This window comes from Saccostrea echinata, unplaced genomic scaffold, assembly GCF_033153115.1.
Source record: "Saccostrea echinata isolate AGI-Se365-2 ecotype Australia unplaced genomic scaffold, CSIRO_AGI_Sech_v1 ptg000022l, whole genome shotgun sequence".
In the NCBI taxonomy this organism is placed as follows: Eukaryota; Metazoa; Mollusca; class Bivalvia; order Ostreida; family Ostreidae; genus Saccostrea; species Saccostrea echinata.
Genome location: NW_026889771.1, coordinates 3,449,927 through 3,476,897, shown reverse-complemented (window position 1 = coordinate 3,476,897; position 26,971 = coordinate 3,449,927). Strand labels below are relative to the sequence as shown.

Genomic DNA, 26,971 nt, shown 5'->3' with positions numbered 1-26,971 from the left:
GTGGTATGCACGGAAAACAGGAATCAAATCCTTGGCAAGACAAAAAAAATGTCCAATGAACATAGTAGTTTTTTGTTAGTCTTTGAACAATAATAATGTTACTTCCATCTTTTACAGAAAAATTGATCATGATTGACACAGAATTAGTTCCTTGGAAAAAGAGGCATCGGATGACGAAATACGTTTGGAATATCTTTGTCACGTTTACCATTGTACTGGCGAGATTGATAGGAGAATCGGGATACCTCTAAGACGAAGTGACTCTCACTGTAAAGAAAGTCGTGAGCGCTTTAAAAAGCTACTACAAGTCATTGATTATAATCAGATGGATTTGAAACAGTATTTCAACTTTTTCAGCTTATTCTCATAAACCGCAAAAGCAATTTCAACAAAGTTTAGTATAGAGCATGGAGCTATTGTCTCTCCCCCACCACCCCACCCCTCCTGAGGGTGGAACCAAAACCATCAAAATTAATAAATTTTCACAGATCCTCTTTACTCCTGGATATCAGGAAGTCAAACTTTTGGCATTATCATAGGTCAGGGGTTCTGATGTTAGGGCAGGGCTCTATTGATTATATACATGTAGTAAAAATGCGTTAATATTTTGTAAAATCTTCTTCTCTGCTCTTGGGTATTTAGCAAATATACTACAGACAAGTTTATGATGAGCAAGGGTGCCTCATCCAAAATTGTGATTTTTATTCTCCCTGGGTCAGGGTCTCTGGTGTTGGGTATGGATCTATTGATTATATAGTGAAAAGCATCAATTCTTTACAAAATCTTCTTCTTTGCTCCTGAGTATTCAGCATATAAACCAAGTGCATGGTTATGATGAGTAATGGTGCCTCTCATGTAAAGTTACACAGTAAGTTCACACAGAGATACAGCTGTTCTTAAGTTGCATTAAAGAATTACAAAATGACCGTAAATAAGCTTTTCAACCTTATTGGTCTTTTAAGTCATTAATTAAGTTCCTGGTGTTTCTGGTGAAGAATAAGTGAAGGATTTACAAAATAATTTATTTTCTAGAGTATTGACACAAAACATGACTTTTTGGCCTCCCTTAGAAAATCTCAAAAATACAGGAATTAAATCGCACTTCTATCAATATAGGTTAAATTAAAACCCCTTAGATTAATCTTAAACAGTTGTAAACTAATCTAAAATATTATGTAAACAAATAGAAATTTCTGAAAAAAATAAATACCATGGCATGGTTGTACACATTGTAATTTTCTAAATAGATAAACTTTGTGTAATTTCATGCCATATTTGTACAAAATTATCCAATAAAAAAAACCCCACTATAATTCCCTCAAAAGATAAACTTCAAATCCATTCAAGTTCATGTTGGATCTTGTGTAGTTGAACAATATAAACAGAAATTGTTCAATCAAATAAATCAATTTAAAAAATGTACACAAAAATTAAGAATGCATGTTAGTGAATTCTTCATCGAAATTCTTTTTCTATTACAGGCAGATAAAAAATATTATGTTGGTTTCCTTCTTTCTTGCAAATTAAGAATCACCATTTCTCACTAAAGATTTATGTAAACTCTCAGCAACAGGTAAACATATACTCAGAGCTAGCTTGAACTTTTATTTTAGTTCTCTTCTCGTAATATTTCAGCCAATCGTTGAAATGCCTGAAATACAATAAATAAGAACAAATGTTCATAACAGTGCTGAAATTTATAGTAATTAAATTTTGAAAAAGAAAACCCTGAACTTTTCACCTGACACTTTGCATGTGGAATAAAAAAGAGTCTTACTATGTCCATTTGTTCCTCAGTACAGTTAGAATATGAGGCCCTGATGTATGGACAGGGCTTGGTGTTATCCAACATAAAGACATTTCCTGGAACAAACAAGACCTCCTTCTTGCGAGCTTTGACAGTAACAAGTTTATATGAGTCCTCCACATTCAGTCTGATCCACACAAACATACCTCCTGATGGAACAGACCATTCTGCCAACCCTGCACAATAAAAATAGAAAAAATGTCAGGAGGCAACAAGGAAAGATAAATCTTGCACCTATTCCATTTCACAAAGCTTTAAACATGTCGATTTCATCTGAGCTACCTTTTATCCATCTTTGATAGTTTTAGCAGCGATATCAACATTTGTAAATATTTTAAAATTAAGAGGCTACAGATGAACATGGGTATCTTTAAGGAGCAACATTCCAAAGCTTAACATACCTGACAGATGTTTTTCCATTGTTTTTAGACACTGATCCCTCTTGTTTTTATAAAATTCTACTGTATTTTCAGTATGCTTTAAGAACCCCTCTAGACCCCAGTTTTCCAGGATTTTATGAAGGATCATCTACAACAAACATCCACATTAAATCAATTTTTTTAAACCATTTCAAACATTATCACAGATTCAAACTATTTATTGACTTGGAAGTTCAAAGAGCCTGTATCAAACTCTTCAGACTTCTGCCACTTCCAGTAATGAACACTGATATACTGAATTTACAATGTAAAATATGCAAGTCAACACTCTGATATGCATTTCCTCTGCAAAGTTAGTGAAGGTATACCTTTGAGCAAATGGTACAAGTGTAATCTGCATAACCAGATTCCACTAACAGTTAACAAAATACCCTTGTGACATCACATAAACTTATACTTACATGTACGGATCTAAACTTTTACCAGTGTCTTAAAATTAGTTACTGTCAAAGTATAGAAATAAACACACCTGTGAAATGCCACTGGCATGCATCACTGAGCATTGTGAGTGAAGTTCCAATCTCTCTACCAAAGGCTGAGGTCCAGTGACAAAACCTAACCTCATTCTATTAAATTGTAAAAAAAAAAATAATAATGACTAGATGAGATCTCGTTGCGAGCAATGAGTAGGTCTTCCGTTTGATTTCTGATAAAATCTTGATTGGGAAATTTTGATTGTTAAAAGAAAGTAAAACAACTTTAAATGTAAAAAATATTCATATCAATTCTTCAGAATTGTTTAGCAACTCATAAAAGAGTGAAATCTATTAATTTCAAACAACTTCCGGTATTTTTTATTCACTTCCGGTATGACTGGAAGTAGTCAAAATGACTTTTAATTCTTCACTGAGTGTGGAGGAATCATCCCTCAAAGTTTCGAGGAAAAATGAGCATTTTTTCGACTACTTCCGGTTCGGAAGAAATAACTTCCGGTGGAAATAATATGACTCGAAACAGTCTATTTGCCTCTATTAAAAACATTTCAATAAGAAAAAAATGAAAATTTGCATATTTTTAAACTACTTCCGGTGGACAACGGACGTCACGGCAACAAAAACTAAACAGGTTTCTCAAATCTACGAGTCACAATCTATCATCCCTGAAAGTTTCAAGACTCAATCTCCAACCGTTTTTGAGAACACTCGCAGACAAAATGCCATTTTAAAAATGGAAAATTGGCCATATCTCGCGACCGGAAGTAACGACGACAAAATAAAAAAAAAGCATAAAGTTCAGATAATTTGCCATCATTGCTGAAAGTTTCGTGAAAATCTATCGAGGCGTTCTCGAGAAATCGATGCACAAAATCGGTAAGAAAAAAAAATAATAATAATAGTGGAAAAGAAACAACAGAATCAGTAGATTTGTACTCTTAATTATTAAGGTCTTCCGTTTCCAACGGAAGACCTTAATAATTAAGAGTTTGTACATTAGTGCATGTTTTTATCAGGGATAGTAATTTGTAACCCATTAACCAGTTACTTGGTCAGAACAATGGTAATCAGTTAGAAAAATCTGTAATCAGTCTAAAAAAAAAATATATGTTAATTTGAACACAATTTTCTTAAAAATCATTTTTTTAAATAGAACATTGATAATTTAGCATTTTCACAAATCTATGTAAGCTGATCTTGGGGTAATTGGTCAGTTTGTGAAGTGTCAATTACTGTTTAAACACCATGTTGTGACCCTGATTATCCTGTAATTCTTTACTGATATTAAATAAATCACCAACAAACTCTGTGAATTTTGGGTATGTCTATCTTTTGCAGTTATCTATCAAATTATATTATTAGACAAACATTGTAAATTAAGTGAAAGTTCCCACTGTGTTTTGATTATGGTGACAATGCTGTATGAAATTGTGTGACATCTACTCTGGAAAATTATCAGTGTCTGATTTCTCAGGCATGTTTCACAGGTTTTCTTAATTTTTTCTTGTCTATTGAAATTGATATAAAAATATGTACATGTAGTTTCCTGATCAAGATAAACAGAATGTTGCTAACTTCTGATGTCTTTTCTTAGTTTTCTTGTGTTTATATGAATAGAGCCACTTAAAAATAAGGTCAAGAAAATGTATTTTGATATGATTAACTGCATGGTTAATGGGTCAGAAGTCTCACATTAACCAATTACCAATTCTGTGTTCGAATTTGCCATCCCTCTAAGTATTTATTTACTGCAAATTAAAACACTCCAGGTCATGTTCAACAAGAGGCCCATGGGCCTTGAATCGCTCTTCTGATAAACTGTGCAACCTATCACTTCTATTTGAACCCTCGAAGTATCCTGTATATTTAGATAAACCCTTGAAATTCCAATTCACACTCTGAGAACCCAAGATGATTCTAAGCCAATTAGTACCTGAGAGTTGGTCATGGTGACCCACTTATCACTTGTCATTGTCTGAGGACCCATCAACTAAGTTTGATGATTCTAAGCCAATTAATACCTAAAATATTTTCTAAAATTATAACCATAAAATTTTATAAGTAGGTCAAAGTGACCTACTTTTCAATTGTTGTACTCCAAAGACCCAAGATGCATCAATTGACAAATTTTGATGATTTTAAGCCAATTCGTACCTGAAATATTTAATTAAAGCCATAAATTTTCAAAAGTAGGTCACGGTGACCTACTTTTCAGTTGCTGTACTCCGAGGACCAAAGATACATCGACTGACAAAGTTTGATGATTCTAAGCCAATAAGTACCGAAAATATTTAATTAAAGCCATAAATTTTCAAAAGTAGGTCACAGTGACCTACTTTTGACAATTCTAAGCCAAATAATTCCTGAAAATATTAAATACAGCCATAAAATTTCAAAAGTAGGTCACCGTGACCTACTTTTCAGTTGTTCTCCAAGGACCCAAGAAGCATCAACTGACAAAGTTTGATGATTCTAAGCAAAAAAGTACCCAAAATATTTAATTAAAGCCATAAATTTTTAAAAGTAGGTCACCGTGACTTACTTTTCAGTTGTTGTACTCCGAGGACCCAAGACGCATCAACTGACAAAGTTTAATGATTCTAAGCCAATTAGTACCCGAAATATTTAATTAAAGCCATAAATTTTCAAAAGTAGGTCACCATGACCTACTTTTCAGTTGTTGCACTCCGAGGACCCAAGACACATGAACTGACAAAGTTTTATGATTCTAAGCCAATTAGTACCCAAAATATTTAATTAAAGCCATAAATTTTTGCAAGTAGGTCATGGTGACCTACTTTTTAGTCGACCTACTCCGAAGACCCAAAAGTCATCAACTGACAAAGTTTGATGATTCAAAGCCAATTAGTACCCCATATATTTAATTAAAGCCATAAATTTTCAAAAGTAGGTCACTGTGACCTACTTTTTAGTCGACCTACTCCGAAGACCCAAGATGCATCAACTGACAAAGTTTGATGATTCTAAGCCAATTAGTACCTGAAATATTTAATTACAGTCATATAAATTGAAAAGTAGGTCACGATGACCTACTTTTCAGTTGACCTTTTTTGAGGACCCAAGATGCATCAACTTACAAAGTTTTATGATCATAAAACTAAAAATGTCCAAATTATGCTTCTAAAACGCTTTGAAATCAAATGCCTGCAAAGTTCAAAAAGTAGGTCACTGTGACCTACTTTTTAATAAATATGTTTTATGGCCCCGAGATGCATCATCTTACAAGATTTAATGATTCTAAACCTCTCGGTATTCGAATTAATGACCTTAATTGTTTTGAGAAAGATAAGCCATAAAATTCAAAAAGTAGGTCAAGGTGACCTACTTTTTAGTTGACATACTTTGAGGACCTAAGATACATAAACTGACAAAGTTTGATGATCATATGCCTTAAATTGTTCAAAATATGCCTCTAAATCATTTTGAAAAAGAATAGCCGCAAAATTTAAAAAGTAGGTCACCATGACCTACTTTTGAGTCAACATGATATGAGGTCCTTAGATGCATCAACTGACAAGATTTGATGATCCTAGTCCTTATAGTAAACAAAATATCAACATTTTAATAAAATGTAATTTTTGGTCAACTTTGAAGTGACCTTGAGATCATGCCCTTTGCCCAAGGGTAAATCCCCGTGCAAATTTTAATCTACAGCATATCCTCATCCTTTTGTGTAAGTTTGGTGATAATCTGCCCAGTGGTTCTTGAGAAGAAGATTTTTTAGCAACCAGTACTTTGTTTCTATTTTCCTAATTATCTCCCCTTGTTAAAGGGTCACAACCCCAGTTTTAGTATAAAAGGGAGCCCTTGGGCCAAGGATACCTTGTGACAAATTTGACAATAATTGGCCAAGGGGTTCTTGAGTTATGGCCCATATTCTAAAAAGTTTACGCACACCGCACAAATGGCCATAGCATTAGCTCTTTGAGCCTTTGGCTCAGAAGAGCTAAAAATAGATTGGCTTATTTATATGTTAACCTGTTTTCTATGTTCAAAAGACACTACTACGCACATATACTTGATGAAAGACAATTTTTTACCCTGAGGAGATGATCTTGGAGAAGGAATCAAACCTCACCACTCTACCATCAGTGTCCATTGACAGGAAACTGGGAACAAATGGCTTTAATTTGACATGAAACTCATATTACTAAATAGCTTTAGGAATGTACATTGTATGTATATTTGCAATAGAACTGTCTCCATATTTTTCTCTGAGCATGATACTTTCAAGGTTTTTCCCAAAAAATATTTGAGGATAAAAGAGAAACATATTTTACATTTATATTAATTTTTAAGCTGAAAAGACATCTGACATATGTATACAGAAAAGATATGTCATACATTAAAGAAATATGAATTAAACTTTATATTCATGAATTACTGCGCCCCTGATCAAAAATTTAATGCATCATTCTACAGTTAACATAATTAAGTAAGCATATCACTCTCTGTGTCTAGTAGTCTGTGATCAGTAATTTCCTCTTACCTTTGTAAACTGCAGATAGAAATATGGATCATCTTCTAGGATGATCAAATCATACTCCTGAGCAATCTTGTAGATTTCCTTTTTTCTGTCCAATGTAAGCCCCACCCCTGTGGGATTCCCCCCATTGGGGACAAGATACAGGAGTTTTGGGGCATCAGAACCAGGTTTTCTGGCTTCAGAAGGGGACCATCTAGACAAAGCTTGACGAAGAGATGATGGATTTAGGCCATTCATGTCCGACTCCACTGGGATTATATTTGATGTGATTGGCTTCACCTGCAAACATATTCATATTGCAAATAATTGTTTTTGAAAACAAGATCTTCTACATTTTTGCATAAATGTCCAGATGAAAAAAATTGCTGGAAGTTACATACATGTATAATAAGATTTTTGAATGGCAAAATAGTCTCATATAAAGGAATATCAGTCCTTATAAAATATATTTCAGAAGCATTTTAGTTTACACCATGATTGCAAATTTTAAACAAGAGGCCCATGGGCCACATCGCTCACCTGAGCACATTGGCTAGGCAAAAGCACAAATCAGTTCAGTATTGAAAAGATTACCACCGGGGGGGGGGGGGGGGGGGGGGGCTTGAATTTTAAACTACCTGATGATGCTTCCATGTCAATATAACAAATGGCTTTCTTGTACTTGAGAAGATGTTCAAAAAAATTTCCCATATATTCCTTTGTAAAAATTTGATCCCCCATTGTGGCTCCTCCCTATCCCAGGGGTCATCATTTGAACAAATTTGAATCTACACTACCTGAGGATGCTTCCAAGATATTATCCTATATATTTCTATTTAAGACTTTGATCCTCCATTGTGGCCCCACCCTACCCCCGGGGGTCATGATTTGAACAAACTTGAATCTACACTACCTGAGGATGCTTCCAAGATATTATCCTATATATTTCTATTTAAGACTTTGATCCTCCATTGTGGCCCCACCCTACCCCCGGGGGTCATGATTTGAACAAACTTGAATCTACAGTACCTGAGGATGCTTCTATATTAATATGACTCATTATGGCTTTGCTGTTCTTGAGAAGAAGATTTTTAAAGCTTTTTCCTATATATTTCTATGTAAAACTTTGATCCTCCATTGTGGCCCCGCCCTACCCCCGGGGGTCATGATTTGAACAAACTTGAATCTACACTACCTGAGGATGCCTCTATATTAATATGACTCATTATGGTTTTGCTGTTCTTGAGAAGAAGATTTTTAAAGCTTTTTCCTATATATTTCTATGTAAAACTTTGATCCTCCATTGTGGCCCCGCCCTACCCCCGGGGGTCATGATTTGAACTAACTTGAATCTACACTACCTGAGGATGCTTCCATATAAATATGACTCAACATGTCTTTGCTGTTCTTGAGAAGAAGATTTTTAAAGGTTTTTCCTATATATTTCTATGTAAAACTTTGATCCTCCATTGTGGCCCCGCCCTACCCCCGGGGGTCATGATTTGAACAAACTTGAATCTACACTACCTGAGGATGCTTCTATATTAATATGACTCATTATGGTTTTGCTGTTCTTGCGAAGAAGATTTTTTAAGGATTTTCCTATATATTTCTATGTAAAACTTTGATCCTCCATTGTGGCCCCGTCCTACCCCCGGGGGTCATGATTTGAACTAACTTGAATCTACACTACCTGAGGATGCTTCCATATAAATATGACTCAACATGTCTTTGCTGTTCTTGAGAAGAAGATTTTTAAAGGTTTTTCCTATATATTTCTATGTAAAACTTTGATCCTCCATTGTGGCCCCGCCCTACCCCCGGGGGTCATGATTTGAACAAACTTGAATCTACACTACCTGAGGATGCTTCCACATGAGTTTCAACTTTCCTGGCCCTATGGTTCTTGAGAAGAAGATTTTTAAAAGATGCTATTAATTTTTCACTAATTCTTTATTATCTCCCCTTGAAAAAGGGCGTGGCCCTTCATATTAACAAACTTGAATCCCCTTCACCCAAGAATACTTTGTGGCAAGTTTGGTTGAAATTGGCCTTGTGGTTCTTGAGAAGAAGTCGAAAATGTTAAAAGTTTACAGACAGACAGACAGACAGACAGACGGACGCCGGACAAAAAGTGATCAGAAAAGCTCACTTGAGCCTTCGGCTCAGGTGAGCTAAAAAGAGAGAGAGAGAACTGTTTAAGCAAAACTGATTAAATTTTATACATCAAAATTTAGAATGCAGGGTCATATATGATTATACTCATAATAATAAAAAAATATCAGTAAATAGTCAGAAATATAAAATGGAACAAACAATTGCTAAAGTTCCAGAATATGCAGGGAGTTCCACCAAAATGTTGTCATTTTCTGTTACCATAGCCTCAAAAGCCTGTAAGAAGTAAAGAAACATTCATTATCTCTGTTTACAGTTTACAAGTCAATTCAGCCACTGAAAAAAAAAAATATAAATGTTTATTGTTAAGTAATTTAAGCTAATTTGGATTTTTATTATGTTTTGATAATACATGTAGTTCAAAGTTTATTGTTATTATACTCAGCAGAATGACTGTATCCTGATAAAATCCATATTTTTCCTTCAGATTTTACATGTATAATACAGAAACAGTACAAGAGGGAACTTTTGAATGAATTTTTCAATTTTTCAGTATATGCAGAATTTCAACCCCCTAAGCATGCCACTGAATTTTTGACTAATTACTATTCAATTTTGTGAAGCACTAGCTACCTTACACAAGCCATCTTGACTTCCTGTGGTGATAATAACATCCATTTGACCTGGGTGGTCATCTGCCTTGTATGTTGGAGGATTATGAATTTTGAACTGTAGGTCATTTATAAAATTAATTAAGGGTTGAAACCTACAACAAAAACAATTCACAATGAAAAAAATATCAGACAATTAATATACCATAAAACAATTGAAGATAACTTTAAATTTTCAGGAACTGAATTTAAGTGTTGCTTAAATGTGAATATATTTTCCATAACTGCTGTTTATTTATTTAAATTTCCTCAATATGGACTTCACACAATTTCACTGAACTAAAATCAAGATTTCATTAATTTCTTACCCTTTTGTTGGTAAATACTGTAAGGCAGTTTTCATTGCTTTGGCATCCAGGTCAATCTTTGTTCCATCCCTTAAAAAAAGATCAAAAATAATGAGAGTCATTCTTAATAAAATAATAAGAAATAAATATGCATTCACACATACAAATATACAGTAAGACACTTTTAACTGAATATAACTGTGTGACAATATTACTTATTCCCCTTTTCTTTCACATTACATTTAGTTTCATAAGTTGTGTCCCTTTAGAGTAAATTGAAAAGTAACCCATTTTACATATACAAATGTAGTTATATGTTGAGTTACTTTAAATGCCTTAAAACTGAATGAAAAAGAACTCTTTTTTTCTAAATTACACCTCTTCTTGGAAGTTTTAATGTGATATTACATAATAAACATGGAGTATGAAGTTTAGCTTAGACAACTCTCCTGTAAAAACTATTGATTATTAATTTATCATGTGAAGCTACATATAGAAGTGGAATCAAGGAGATTTTCATAGGTTAAAATACAGTTACTACAAAAAAAAACTGGACATATATAGTTGTATGCTTCAGGATCTGTCCCCCTCCCCCCCCCCCCCCCCCTTCCTCACTCACAAAGGAAAAATTAAGATTTTAATTTTGAATTTTAAAATCAAGACCTATTTACAAGTCTCTCTCACCTGAGTGTAAGACTGGCATCAAGTAGAGGAAATGTCTGTGGATTAGGCATTCCCCCAGCCATGGTAATCAGAGAGGGGTTCTCCTGTACTATTGCAGCTGTAACAGAGGAAACTAGGGTCAATCATTGTCACATAAACTCTTAGAATACCTGCATCTTATTTACAAATTAAAAAAAAAACCTCCCTCTTTCTCTTAGCATGTGTTCTTAGTTCTAAAGTTCAAAGTTTTTGATAATGTTTTATATAATATAAGAGAAAGGTAACATGTTACTGTAACAGTCATGAACATAATTTGAGAAACAGATTTTTGAGGCACTTTGCCATAGCTGTGTCAGATTCAATAGAATCCATTTAAAATACCACCTGCCTTACCTCAAATTTTACAATTGCCATAAAATAAAGATGCAAAAAATATTTTGAAACTTTTTATTCTCAACTGACTATCTTGTTCTTATCATTTTTTTTTTTCAAATAACTTTTCTGGAACAATTAAGTGTTTAAAAAAAGAAGAAGTCTTTTTGCACGTGAAAAAAGCACATACAATTAATTGCCAGTCCTTGATCATGGTAATATTTATTACATCACATATGTAATAAAAGCAATTTTCCCTTAATTTTTATGCATATCACAGAAGCTCAATGGCTTTGACAATTTACTTTGTGTACTGATCTGCACAGAAAAGGCTTGTATATTTTTTTTTTCTAAAAATTAACTTTAAAATTGCTACATATTTGATAGATTTTGTGTGTGTTAAGGTTTCAATTACCAAAAGTTCATTGTATAAATCCAATACTTTCCAGCTGTTAAGCTTTTTTTTTGTCTTGTAACCTTGTAATTAAACACATTAATTTTATTTTATTTCATTATGATATTTAGTTACCAAATAGATTCATGCACCCATAACAATGATCAAATGAAAATACTAACAGGACTTCATACATGTACATTTATCATCTAGCTTTGTTTGCAAATTTCTTTGTATCGCTGTTGATTGAAAAATCTTTTGAAGCAAGTACGCTGAACAAACATAAGAACATTTTAGATAGTACATTGACAGATCTCGAGGTTTTATAACAATTAATGTTTATAGTGTATATATATCATAATGTATTTCTATTTACAGACCTGAAGCTTAATAGTAAATCTTACCTTTAGTATATATCTTGGATACTATTCGTAAAAAATTATCCTCTCTCTTAAGACTCCGTTTTGTTAGAAACCTTTTATAATCCATATTTTTTAAAATAAAAACTTGATTTTCTTTACAAAAAATCCACAATGAATGATATTTCTAAAATATTTAGGTTATTGGTACATCTAACCATATGCAAATGTATGAATATACCAGGTTTTGAAAATATATGGTACTAATGTATGCTTGGTCACAGTAATTAACAGCTGATAAAATTCAACAGCACACTGTGGTTTCTCTTAATATCCTTAAGTTTACTTCTGACAGGAAAACTGGTCATTTTCTCCAGACAAGAGTATCAATCATGTGCAGCAGCATACTTCATGTTAAATGTAAAGCCACAAGGAGAAACAAACAAGAGGCCCAAGGGCCTTAACGGTCACCTGAGTATAATACAACAATTTAGAAGTTGAATACACTGATAGATGAAGCTTTGTTGCCCTAAAGCAAGAGCAGTAGGAAGATCAGGATCAACAAAATAATTAGTCTAGTATTCAGTATCAACTCATAAATTAAGTTCTAACCTGTCCCCCACTTAACACTATCACCATGCAGACTATTAACAAACTATTAGTGCTTCTGTACTATTTTTAAACCCATATTAAGACCTCTAGCATTGACCTCTCTTATGGTCTTTGAAGAACTTTTAATAAGATAAGTTATTTTTGTCTCATTTTTATTTATCTATTACTTACAGGTCTACCTGATTATTAAAACTAAGAAAATACTTTTTGAATTATATGATAAACATTCTTGCATAATTATCTTATTCTATTAACCTTTCAAATACATTATTTACAGTGATTAATTATCAAAGGTGAACGGAAAAGGGGAATAACTTCTCTCAGTAGAATACAAATTAATAGAGCCCTGCCCAGGACTAGAATGCTTAGACAAATGGTCCAGATGTTCAAAAATCTTGTAGAAATACGCTTACTTATATCATTTAAACTTTTACTCAGTTTTCTTCCGATATGCCCAGAAGCAGAGAAGAATTTCACAGGTACAATGCATTTTCACTACAGATTCAACAAAGCCTTACCCTAACACCAGAACCCAAGACCAAGGGTCAAGAAATTCAAAAGCCCCCCCCCCCCCCCATTATGCCAGAACCCCTGACCCTAGGACCACAAGATTTAAAAATTCTGTTCGAAGCTCCCATTTTCATCATAGCTAAGCAATTTATTTATCAGCTCAACACTAAGGAGCAGACAGGATTAATTACTGATTAATTAATAGAATTAATGCTTTCCCACTATATAATCAATAGAGCCCCCCCCCCCCTTTCCTCAAGAACCCCAAAAACTAAGGCCATATATTTAAAAATTTTGGAAGAGGCATCCTTGCCTATCATAATCTTGCACTTAGTTTGCTTAGATAATCTCCAGTAGCAGAGAAGAAGATTTTCAAAGAATCAATGCATTTTCACTATATAATCAATAGAGCGATGCCCTAACACCAGAACCCCTGACCCTGGGGCCATGAAATTCAAAATTTTTGAAAAGGCATCCTTATGCATCAAAACCATGCACTTAGTTTGTTTAAATAATCTCCAGTAGCAGAGAAGAAGATTTTCAAAGAATCAATGCATTTTCACTATATAATCAATAGAGCCCCGCCCTAACACCAGAACCCCTGACCCTGGGGCCATGAAATTCACAATTTTTGAAAAGGCATCCTTATGCATCATAACCATGCACTTTGTTTGTTTAAATAATACCCAGGAGCAGAGAAGAAGATTTTCAAAGAATTAATGCATTTTCACTATATAATCAATAGAGCCCCGCCCTAACATCAGAACCCCTGACCCAGGGGCCATGAATTTCACAATTTTGGAAGAGGCACTCTTGCTCTTCATAACTATGTACTTAGTTACTTTATTTAATACCCAGGAGCACAGAAGAAGATTTTCAAAGAAATAATGCACTTTCACTATGTGATCTACATAGCCCCACCCTGGGGCCAGAACCCCTGACCCTGGGGCCATGAAATTCACAATTTCAGAAGAGGCATTCTTGCTCATCATAACTAACTACTTATTTACTTTATTTAATACCCAGGAGCAGAGAAGAAGATTTTCAAAGAAATAATGCACTTTCACTACATGATCTATATAGCCCCACCCTGGGGCCAGAACCCCTGACCCTGGGGCCATGAATTTCACAATTTTGGTAGAGGCATTCTTGCTCATCATAACTATGTACTTAGTTACTTTATTTAATACCCAGGAGCACAGAAGAAGATTTTCAAAGAATTAATGCATTTTCACTATATAATCAATAGAGCCCCACCCTAACACCAGAACCCCTGACCCTGGGGCCATGAATTTCACAATTTTGGAAGAGGCACTCTTGCTCTTCATAACTATGTACTTAGTTACTTTATTTAATACCCAGGAGCAGAGAAGAAGATTTTCAAAGAAATAATGCACTTTCACTATATGATCTATATAGCCCCACCCTAACACCAGAATCCCTGACCCTGGGGCCATGAATTTCACAATTTTGGTAGAGGCATTCTTGCTCATCATAACTATGTACTTAGTTAACTTATTTAATACCCAGGAGCACAGAAGAACATTTTCAAAGAATTAATGCATTTTCACTATATAATCAATAGAGCCCCGCCCTAACACCAGAACCCCTGACCCTGGGGCCATGAATTTCACAATTTTGGAAGAGGCACTCTTGCTCTTCATAACTATGTACTTAGTTACTTTATTTAATACCCAGGAGCACAGAAGAAGATTTTCAAAGAAATAATGCACTTTCACTATATGATCTACATAGCCCCACCCTGGGGCCAGAACCCCTGACCCTGGGGCCATGAATTTCACAATTTTGGTAGAGGGCTCAATGCTTGTTACAATGATGCCAACAGTTTGACTGCTTGATGTCCTGGAGTAAAGAAGAAGATTTTTAAAGATTGCATTATTTTTGGTGGTTTTAGCCCCATCCCTCAGGCCCCAGGGGGGGGCAGGGACCATGAAATTCACAATTTTTGTTCCCCTTCACCCATAGATGCTATATGCCAAATTTGGTTGAAATTGGTTGAGCGGTTTCAGAGAAGAAGCTAAAAATGTTCAAATGTTAACACACGACACATGCCGACGGACAAGAACGGATAGCAATAGGTCACCTGAGTGACTCAGGTGACCTAAAAATCACACTCAATTTTAATTGAACACAGTAAATTAATTTATTAATCTATTTGGGGAAATAAAACCAGCAAATGTACGCTTAAAGTACTTTTTTTTCATTGGTAAATTAATCATTGAAAGAAATAGCTTCTCATACCGAGTAGATGAATTGAACTGTTTAAATTTATTAACATAGAAATTAAATATCTGTATCATGATTTTTACACAGAAAGAAAATTTTTCATTCATTGCTTACAAATCAATTGTGTAAAAGAATGCTTCTTATCAAGACATGCATGCAGCCCAATTATCAATTAACATAAAGGTACATGTTTTATCCTATAAACGGATAAATATGCAATAAATATATTTGTAGTTTCATATACCGGTAAAAGCCTACTGACCTTTACATAGATTGGTGGATTGTATGTTGCTTTACATCCTGTTTGAGAATTTTTCACTCATTTAGAGATGTCACCATATATCGGTGAATTAAGGGCTTCAAATTTAGACCTTTACTCGGAACTCAGGGCCATTGAGTAGTGAGGATTCTTTATCGTGCCAATGCTTACCATGACATGGGGCCTCAGTTTTTAAAGTCTCATCTGAAGGACCCACAATTTTCACTTCAAAGTGCTAAGCCTTTAGTGAAGGAACAGTTGCTACCTACTTTTTATCGACTTGGGTCAGTCGCGGCCATGATTCAAACACACAACCTTCCGATCACAGAGCAAGCGCTCTACCAACTGAGCTACCGTGACCGTACCTTTGCATAGATAATCCTCATTAAATTTAATTAAGTCATTTTATGTTTTCTTTTGGTACAAATAAGTAAGAAACTTTTGGTAATTAACTTTTCTGATAGCTTAGTTTTACATGTTTCTTAACTTTATGGTCCAGGAAATGGATATTTGTAAACAATGAAATATGGAAATTCTATAAGCAGCATTGGCATCACCTAACTTTCAGTTAAAGTGGATCATCGAAATAATGTTATCTTGTACCTCCTACATTGCAGATTTATAACTTGCAACATATACTGTAAACCAAATTTTATTTGCATGTGAGAAATATTCGCGAGTATTCGCTACTTTAACTTGCGAATATTAATAACTGCGAACCATTTATTTTGCTTTGTTTTTGTAGAGAATGTTTCCTCAGTCACGAAAATTAATCGTGGCGGATTGATTTCAAACTGAGAAATCGCAAATAAAAGTTGACACGAATAATAGTTGGTTTACAGTAATAATAATTTGATTCCCCATATATCAGGTCTAGAGAGCCTCCATTTTTGGAGGAAAGTTTTCATCCTCAAAATCATAGGATACCTACCGGGCTTTTCAAAACAAACAGCAGTATACATGTACTCTTACAGCAATTAACTCTTGTATTTATTAAAATGGTTTCTGAACCACGTACGCTATGCTGATTTAATAATCAACCAAAACAAATTAAAGATAAAACTACAAATAATGCTGGAAAAAAAAATATATTAGTACAATATTACAATATTTGTGTAATTACTGTAAAATATTTATTAATTTACATACATGTATATTGTATATATATCAAGTTTAATTATTTCATTAATAATATAAAAATCCTTAGACACTTCATACAGATATTTAATATTCTATGTATATACAATGTATTTACTTATGTATATTAATTTTCTTTTTAATCAGTTATCTTATTTTTTTATAATTATTCATAATATAGCTACTTATTTTATAGGACAATTTTTTGCCTTTAAATCATTATTCCCTCTGTGCTTCCTTTCTTCTCCTTTTTAAAATAAATTTAAAAGAAGGTATGAAGAGTAATTCTAAAGCACCTTTTTATTTGTTTTAAAAGCAAGGGGAAAAATAAATAAAAAAAATAAAGTAAAAGAAAAAGAAAGAATGGGGTAAAAAGGGAGAACAAAAAGAGCCAACTTCGAAAACGAAAATGTAAAAGAACTAGATATAGAATCCCAAATCACCTAATACAACCAATAGTTTAATGTTTTAACTTTTATTTGCCTGTACTTTAACTGGTTTATGCACTTTTCCACTTAAGGTAGACATGAGGTGTTTGAAAATTACCTGCGTTATATCCTCTGATTTTGAAAGATAAGCTATATTCTACAATGCATCACAATTTTCTATATATATGGAAAAAAAAATGGTCACCATACTGAATTTTTTGTCTAATACTCTATGCTCCAAAAACGGAGGCTGCCTAGACCTGTTTATGTTTGTTGAATGATTTTTAATTTATCCACCTTTCATTTTTGTCAATGACACATACTCAAAGTAAGCAATCCCAACTTTTGAAAGGAAAACAAACTGATGAGGAGTTACATTTGGCTAGCAAAAATAAGACAATCTCCATTGCCAGACTTTTCAAAAAGGATTCACCTAAACATGCACAAACGACCGAAGGAGCAATAACAGAATTTAAATATACCGTCCGCTAAGAGAATAACTGGGGTATCAATATTTTTTGCATCACAAGCAAGCATAGTATATTTTATCATGTCCCTTAGTAGTTTTCGAGGAGTACTGTCTGTATATACTTACAAAGAATTCTGATGGCGGAGTGCCGTCTGGCAGCACTGATTCTGGTGATGTACTTGGCATAGTTCATCCTCCCACCCTTAGCTGATCCTTCGGTATCCTCAAAAAGAGCAAAAATAATTTACTTTACTAATTAAAATATATAGACATGGTACCTAGTCAGGTTTACACTGCTTTTCTTACATAAGAATAATTGACCTCTGCAAATGTCTTCCTGTGAAGTCTTTTGAAAAGATGAAATTAGAGCATTATCATTTAACAGATTCTTATGTAGAAATATATAGAGCACACAAATGTTCGAAAAGTCAGAATGAAACCTCCTCTACAAGTCTCTGAGTCAAGGAAACATTATTCTTTAAGCCTTCATCATTCACATTTAAGTTAGTCGTTAGTGTCTACTGCTTGAAAAGCTCTCCTACGATCGGAGGTAAAATTCTTCAAACGCTACTTCCGGTGCAGGTGCTTGACAACACTGTAAACTTTCTCTATCTGATAACGGTTTTTCTACTTTCACTTGTCAGTTGTCACTACCCAGAGACAAGATGGCCAACGAAAAATTAATGAAGGGACATATTCTAGATTTTGCGGCACAAATGAAAAAGATGGTGAATTGCAAAGACCACAGGTAGGCGAAAAACTATTAATATGAAAACTGAACCAGGAAAACAAAAGCACAATTGTTTCTCAAACTGTTTCAATTATACTAGGCAAAGTGTAACCTTGAAAAGTTTTCAAGAATAGAATAATCATATTTTAAATTATGAAGTCAAATAATAGTTCTTTGCTCAATCATAATTTGTATTTACATGTGTAGATTTAAGGCTTTTTGACTTATACATGTATATAAGAATTCCTTGTAAATACACCTGTACATGATGTACATGTAGTCATGCATGCAACTATGTACAATGTATTAACTGACTTGCAGTGAATCACAGGAGCTCAGTTTCAATATGATATATCAAGTGCATTGTGTGTTCTTCAATGTCTGTTAAACTTCAATGATTAAAATGAAAACAGCTAGGAAACAGTTTTAAAAATATTTCTAATGTATATACATGTACATTAAATGCAGATAGAAATATTTATACAACATACAAAACCAAGCCCTTATTCCATGAATGCATTATATATATCATATTTAACCACCATAAAGCGTTCTTATTTGGATGTCACTTTTCATTGAACATATATTTTAAAATAACTGTTAACAATTTCTAAAAATTTACATGTCATACTCAAGGATTTAATTGCACTAAATGTGCAAAATTTAGAAGATATAAATGTTATGTGATACATCCATTTTTTGTTCACAAAATATGAATGACAAACAATTTAGATAATTAGATAAAAATGACAGATTGCCCCGTACTAGCAAACTATTTTTTGTTTTTATTTATTTCACTCTTTTAAAATTGGTATTTACTTTCATTGAAAGTTTAGTAAACCAAAAAGGATGGGTATGAACAAAAGTTTTGTATTATGATATATCACAATTTTTTCCAATAATATCATGATATTTTTACATGCAGTTTTTTCTATAATTTTAGATAAATATCCATAATTTTCCTAACTAATATATTTTGAAAACACACCTTCACTTTTTTCATTTTCATTTATATTTTAGTAAAGCATTTTTGGATGCTAGGATGCCATTGTTTAACTGTTTTACAACACTTTTTACACTTCCAGTGATTGTAATTCAAAAGTCTTAACAAAAAAATCATTATGTCCAGAATTTATAATAACATAGTAAGTACTGGAATTTTAATCTTTGTATCACGATACATATTGTGCAGTAAAAAATCATGATATATACCATTATACCAAAAAAAGTGCATCCCTACAAACTAACACATTATTATTTAAAAATAATTAAAATTTTTAAATTCCTTTCGTTATTATTGCAGTGACATCAAATTTTTGATAGGACCCAACAGAAAACCAATATATGCTCACAGATGTATTCTCTCTACTCGATGTGCTGTGTTCAAGGCAATGTTCAGTGACCAGGCACAGCGAGGGGAGGGGGCTCAGAATGCCAATGTACCATTTGTACTGACTGACATCTCACCAGAAATTTTCACTGCCATGATGGAATTTATTTATACAAATTGTGTTACTCTCACACCAAAGATTGTGAGTTAATTTTAAGCATTGTGTGACATAGATTATAACACAGTTTTAATTACTGCAATTGATACAAACAAAATTATTTATCTTTTAATGCAACTTTGCATTGAAAATGCCAGGGTATGCATATCTGAAAAAAAATCTTTGTAGTTGCTTATACACTAGAGTGATACGAACAAGCATATCTTTCAAGTGTGTAAAATATTGATTTTATTCTGCAATTAATTATAGGCTATTGACACCTTAGCTTCAGCCCTTGAATATGGCCTGGATGAACTCAGAAAGGTAAATAAAAGTTGAAGTTTCTGATTACACAACCTCTAATTAAACAATAGAATGAATGGAAAAGGAAATCATATTATTTTACAGCATATTTGATGGCATATGTACATAAATTACTTTAATGTTCACTTGAATCACTTCAGAAATCTTATCACAAAGACTGCATGCATATTATTTGTAAGTTTACTACATACATTACATTAATTCTTTTCTTCCAGTTATGTGGGGATTTCCTTATTGACAATCTAAGTGTACAGAATGCTTGTGACTGTATGCAGGCAGCTGTAACCTACAGCCAGCAAGAACTGAAGGATCACACCCTAAGATACATTGAGGAGCACACTGAGGTATTAATTTGTGCAACTGATATACAGAAATAACATTATGATAAAAACAAATAACAAATGTACTGCGTGAATCCCTAGCAGAAAGATACATTTTTAAAATACAATAACTGCCTGTACATGTTTTGATATTTGGTTTCCAATATTGTCTGAAAATTAATGGAAAATAAGATAGTTTAAGAAGTATTTTATTCATGATATACATAAATGTATATACAATGAATATGGATTGAACAGCAGGCAAAATGGCCTATATAAGTTCTCTCCATTAAAGATCAAGGTACAAATCATGAAATGTTACAATAATATATATCATAACTTTTGCAAAGACATGTATTTTAGACTAATTTTTAAGGAGGATACAATGTACAAAATTGAAAAAAGAGGGGAATTGAACAATAAGGTGGAATAATGAAAGGAAAGAGAGAGAGAGAGAAAAAAAAAAAGAGGGTGGGGATAACGGAAAAGGGGAAGAGGCTCAGAGCCATATATGTATATGTACTTTCAGTGTACATGCTGCACATTAATGCTTATTACATTTTCACATTCTAAAATCTTTTAGTATTTTTTATAAAATTATGAACTTGATCAAATAATAACAAATTTTCTTTAAGAGATAGACAATCATAACCAGACAATACAATATTGATATCTCTTGGTATGTCATGATCAATCATATATGTGATCAAAGAGTTCCTGGCAAGATCATAACATGGGCATTGAAAGAAAAAATGAACAGAATCTTCAAAAGAATAACCACATTTTAAGCATTTAGGTGAACCAACTAAGTTATGATTAAACAAATCTGCATTAAGATTACTTGACAAGTTTCTCAACTGACAGTGGAATATATTTAATTTCCTTTGTCCGTAACTGTATAATTTTGATTTTATTTTATCATCAAGATTTTTATTTTGAATACTTTGTTTGAATTTAGCTACACTTGTTGCAGATTTCGTGCTATCTGGCAAATCATTCCATAACTTAATTGTAGATGGTAAAAAACTATTATAATATGCAACTGTTCTAGTGATTGGTATGTGATACAAATTACTATTGCGTAAAGCATAATTGTGTGAAACAGGTAGACACTGTTTAACCATATCATGCAAATATTCAGGTGTATAATTATTAAGTATTTTGTACATAAGTGTAAGCTTGTGTTTATAGTTCTTCTTTCACTCAGTGTTTCCCATCCTAATTCTGTATATAAATTTTGTTTCGAAGAATTGCGCCTTAGTCCAGTAATGATACGCCCAGCCTCTACTTGTACACTTTCTAATAGATTACTCTGCTCCTGTGTACAATTATCCCACACTACATTACCATATTCTAAAATAGGTCTAATGAATGCAATATAAATTTTAATAAGGGAATCCCTGTTTAGTTTATATTTGAGTGTGCGAAGAACATTTAAACGTTGGCATGCTTTGTCATATATTTTGGAGATATGTTCGGACCAACCGCCATTGGATTGCATTATAAGTCCAAGGTGACAATGACTTTGTTTCTGTTCTATGTAGTTATGTGTGTGACCAAATGAAATTTGTGGATGTGATTTATTTGACCGTGTAAAATTAACATTTACAGTTTTATTAGGGTTAAAATCCACCATCCATTGTCTGGACCATTGTTTAATTTTTTCCAAGTCATCTATTAAAGAGATGGTAGGGGCTAATGTATCAGAGTCTACAATAACAAACAAAGAAGTATCATCTGCAAATAACCTAATTTGATTTTCTAAATTTACAGTTATGTCATTGATATATACTAAGAAGAGAAATGGTCCTAATACAGAGCCTTGTGGAACACCTGCATTTATACTTTCTCTAACTGAGGAGTACCCTTCTAATAAAACTTTTTGTTCACGATCAGTAAGATAATTTTCAATCCAGTCCAATAAATTTCCTGCAATACCATTTTGCTTAAGCTTATATAATAATCCCTTATGCCAGACCCTGTCAAATGCCTTTGATATATCACAGAATACAAATCTTACATCTTTACCCTGGTCTAAACTGCTTATAATAGTATTGTATATCTCTAGAAGTTGATTTACAGTGGAGTCTCCAGGTTGGAATCCAGACTGATTTTTAGATAGAAGATTATGCTCTAGCATATAGTTGTAAAGATATTTAAATATAATTTTTTCCATAATCTTGCAAAGAATGCTTGTTAAAGCAATTGGCCTGTAGTTTCCTGGCTCTTCAGGACTCCCTTTATTTTTATAGACTGGTGTAATATTTGAGAGTTTCCATATATGAGGAAGCTGTTTATTGGTTAATGATGCATTAAACAATTTTGCTAAGGGTGCAGTAATTGAAGGAATTATATTTTTTAGTATATGTGGAGAAATTTCATCAGGTCCAGGGGGTTTAGATGGGTTGATATTTTTTAATTGATCCTCCACATCTTGGGGTGTGATATGAATTGTGTTTATTGAATATGGTGGACCTGGCCCTTGTGGAGGTAATTGGGGTTCTGTGCTAACATCAATATGTGATATTTCTGCAAAGTGTTTATTGAGTATATTAGCTTTATCAATAGGGTGTATAAAAATTCTACCACTGGATTTTATTGGTGGGGGTTCAATATGTTTTTTAGAGAATTTAGTAATAGACTTTACAATTCGCCACCATTTCCCAGGTGGAATTGTTCTATCTAATATTTGTGAAGTAATTTTTTCTTTATAGACCTGTTTTGATTTACGTACCATACTTATTACTTCATTTCTTAAATGACGGTATTTACTCCACTGGTATTCGTTATTATTTTGTTTTGCCTTGTAATGTACTCTATTTCTTTGTCGCATCTTACATCTGATAGCACTTGTCATAAATGGTTTATCTGAAGGTCGAATGGTCACTACTTTTTTGGGTATATTTTTGTCAACATAATAGTTATATACTTTCATAAAGTTGTCATATATGTCATTAATATTATGAGTATTAAATACTGGAAAATAAGATGCTAATGTTGCAACCACTTTTTAAATTTTCATCCTCACTGGCAGATTTCCTTTTCAACATTTTAATCTGTCTATCTTAGAATGTCTTCAAATCAAAAGGATTCCAAGAGCTGGGAGAAGATGCATTAATAGAGATCCTAAAGTCAGACGAGCTGATGTTAGATGAATCTGACATTATTAAATACATCAAAGAATGGGCCACTGTCAATGCAGTAAGTATATGTATTGTATGGTGCCAGTTTATAATTACACATTTTCAAAGGTTTGCAGAAAATAAGTCAAATTTAAGTAATGATTGATGTTGTATACATGGAAATACACCTCATAAGCTTGAAGGACATTCTTAATTTTTTCCAACCATTTTCTGATGATGTACTTCCTTGATTGGAACTATAAGCATTATAATCATTTATTCAGGTTTAAAATTTTTTATCTATTAAAAATGAAACTAAAAATTTCACTTAAAAATTATTTTCTTACAGCAAGTAGCAAGAAAAATTATATTTCTATGTGTAAATAAATATAAATTGGAAAGGTTTGTGAAATATTTGATTTTTAATGCAGGTTGTGCTGAACAAACCAATGAGTGAAGTAGCCCGAAAGATTGTCTGTCATGTTCGCCTTGCTCTTCTATCAGCAGAGGAACTAGAAAAATCTGAAAAGGACAACAAAAAAGATAATTTAATTCCTGTAAGTTCATTGCTACATTTGTCTCTTTCTTTATGTTGTACCATAATCTCAGCTGCACTGAAAACTGTTCAGACATGCTAGAAAATCAGTAAGACTTAACTCCAGACAGAAATTTAAAAAAAAAATCATTAACAAACAGGAAGATATCAGTGTAAATCACATTTATCAATTATTCATGTTAGTTATCTGGTAGACTTTTCTATCAAGACGTTCGTGTTTATAATAATTAAAGGGGCATGCATGGACACATCTGCATTGCTGTTTTGTTAACAGTTTTGAAGTTCTATTTTTATTTGAAAAAAAGTTTCAGATAACTTACCTGAAAGGTCTTTATACTCCATGACAATGGCATTCTTCATTATCTCACACCAAACATCTGTGTTTGTAAACAGTGGGATGAGCTCTGATATTATTATTATTTCTTTACATTTTAATGGGTGTGTTCGATTTGCTGACATTGCTAACATCTGACAATACAGTTTTGTTGATTTTGCATTCTTATATATTTCTTTGACGTTTCTTGTTTATTGTTTTAATCTTTTATTAATATACATCAGATTACCCCTTTTTCTTGAATATTAAGAATAAAATTTAGTTCATGAAAATGCTAGGAGTATGATAATCGAACATGCCTGGAATTTGTAGTTTTTATAATTTACAGATAAAAAAAAATTCTAAACAGGTATTCCTAATATACCGGTATATATATATCTGGTATAAAACGCTCTTTCAATAAGTTAGTCATGAATTCTACCGACAATTTTGAAAGTTATTTATTATTAACGACAAATCTGTGTTGATCATGCTCTTTAAATACATTTTTATGCAGGTTTGTTTGACAGGTTAATCTCTTTTATGACAAAATATCTGAGATGTTTTTCTTCTTCAATCAAAAATCCAAATTACAGTTGAATTATGAGCTTTTTTTTAAAGTAAAATTGCTAATTGAAATTGAGAGTAATCATTCTAAGTGCAAGTTTTAGTTTAAAATTTGTGTCTGTCTGTATTCCAATAATAGATTTTGTCAGGTTGTTCATTAATACATAATGTACATGAAACAAAGTTCGACTGTATAAACTTTTCAAATTTGAAGTCTGACTCTATAAAAAATGTTACGTTTCTTTTATTTCGAAAGGTGGATTGCTATAGTGGAGCATGGAAATTCCATGCCACCAAAAAGGGAGATAAATCTAATCCACTGTTGGTCAAACGTAAGGGAACAACAGAACGTCCTCATCATCAAGCCCTGGAGTAGCTGTTGAAATATGAAAAAAAAAATCATCAGCGCCAACTTCCTGCAAAAATTTATTATTATCATAGAAACAAAATGTGAAAGTAACAATTTTCGGACATTCCAATGCCCTGCTAATAATTGCTTATCAATTATGAAACTTTGCTTTTTTGTAAAAGCGCAAGTACTAGTTAGTTGTGATGTACATGATTGTGTAATCAACTTGCAGTTGGTCCTTAATTATGATAAACCAACCAATGATATCCTAGAATGATACTTCAAGTTGATGATAAAATGTTTTGTTTTGAGACGGTCTTTTGAAATGATTTTAAATGTTACAATTAAAGTATACTTTTTTCTTTACTGTCAGGGTATCTAAAATAAATGCTTTTATCCTGACCATTCCTGTTATAAAATTCTCATTTGTTAACTTTTACATGTATATCGATTTTAGTTAATTGTGTACCTGTTATATCATTTTATCGGTTTTGTAAACATGTTAAAGACTGCTGCTTTTATTAATTATTAATCAAATATTTCAAACAGTATTAACTTTGAATGTTACAATATATACTTGCAAACAAAAGCTAGAAATTTACGCATAGGGGAAATTAACACTAACTATGTGTACGCAAAAAAAAAAAAAAAATGTTTTTGTCTCTGCGTTACACGCAAGCATCACGGACAAGGACAACTGGCGTGATATTTAAAACGCGCAAATTTCCACGTTTTGATTACTGTTATTGCTTTTGTCAAGATATTCATACATCATCAACATACATGTATATAGAGAGCATTGTAGTTTATATTGTACATGTATTTGTTTTCTGAATATATATATATATATATATATATATATATATATATATATATATATATATATATATATATATATATATATATATATATATATATATATATATATATATAAAATCAAATATTAAATATTTAATGTATTGTTGCACTTATAGCCAATATTATAATATCGACATATCAATAAAACACTGTCTTTCTGGGCCAGTGAATACCAAATGTAAACTATTGCGTGAGTTTTATTGATAAAATATTTATAGGCTTCAGTTATGTTTGCATGCATTTCATCCAAAGTTCTTCTTGCGCATTAACGCACTTAATAAAACTTTTAATTCACATTTTTCCACCGTTTGTCATTTTAACAAATTAAATTTGAAAATGCATTCCAGTATCCTTAAAAAAATCACCGCTTAATTTAACTTCCTTTCCTGAAATAAAACAACTCGGATCACATAAAGCGGTTTCCGGTCTGCTTCGATGTACAAGCAATATATATATTTTTTAAAATCTTGATTGCAGTTTATTGTAATTTAAATGAAGTAAGACAGACGGTTACGCAATACGAAACCTTTACAAGCTGCTTTTATTGGCAGCAGATCTCTCCCCAAAATCAATTTCAAATTAAGCCCATCACTGATAATTAAATTTGATTAAAGTCAAAAGAAAACAGGCCCGGTTATTTTTAGTGTGTAATAAC

The 26,971-nt window shown here is 32.6% G+C and overlaps 2 protein-coding genes across 3 annotated transcripts; one reads left to right on the top strand and one right to left on the bottom strand.

Moving 5' to 3' along the window:
• Window positions 1-1,008: 1,008 nt before the first annotated feature.
• Window positions 1,009-18,219, bottom strand: LOC133190230 (kynurenine/alpha-aminoadipate aminotransferase, mitochondrial-like). 2 transcript variants are annotated; one of them, XM_061325741.1, is made up of 12 exons: window positions 18,131-18,219; window positions 17,817-17,913; window positions 10,925-11,021; window positions 10,262-10,330; window positions 9,916-10,048; window positions 9,484-9,558; window positions 7,192-7,467; window positions 6,743-6,825; window positions 2,717-2,813; window positions 2,209-2,335; window positions 1,778-1,983; window positions 1,009-1,651 (listed from the first exon to the last, which is right to left on the bottom strand). In XM_061325741.1, exons 2-12 carry the CDS (start codon window positions 17,881-17,883, stop codon window positions 1,610-1,612), a joined length of 1,272 nt encoding a protein of 423 aa, XP_061181725.1. In that variant the 5' UTR covers window positions 17,884-17,913; window positions 18,131-18,219; the 3' UTR covers window positions 1,009-1,609. The 2 variants fall into 2 exon arrangements, with proteins under 2 accessions (XP_061181725.1, XP_061181724.1); XM_061325740.1 differs by lacking the exons at window positions 17,817-17,913; window positions 18,131-18,219 and adding an exon at window positions 12,074-12,168.
• Window positions 18,220-18,243: 24 nt separating this feature from the next.
• Window positions 18,244-25,956, top strand: LOC133190231 (BTB/POZ domain-containing protein 19-like). Its single transcript, XM_061325742.1, has 7 exons — window positions 18,244-18,438; window positions 19,724-19,952; window positions 20,178-20,231; window positions 20,447-20,575; window positions 23,621-23,752; window positions 24,105-24,230; window positions 25,366-25,956. The coding sequence occupies exons 1-7, from the start codon at window positions 18,356-18,358 to the stop codon at window positions 25,483-25,485; spliced, it is 873 nt and encodes a 290-aa protein (XP_061181726.1). The 5' UTR covers window positions 18,244-18,355; the 3' UTR covers window positions 25,486-25,956.
• The last annotated feature ends 1,015 nt before the right edge of the window (window positions 25,957-26,971 follow it).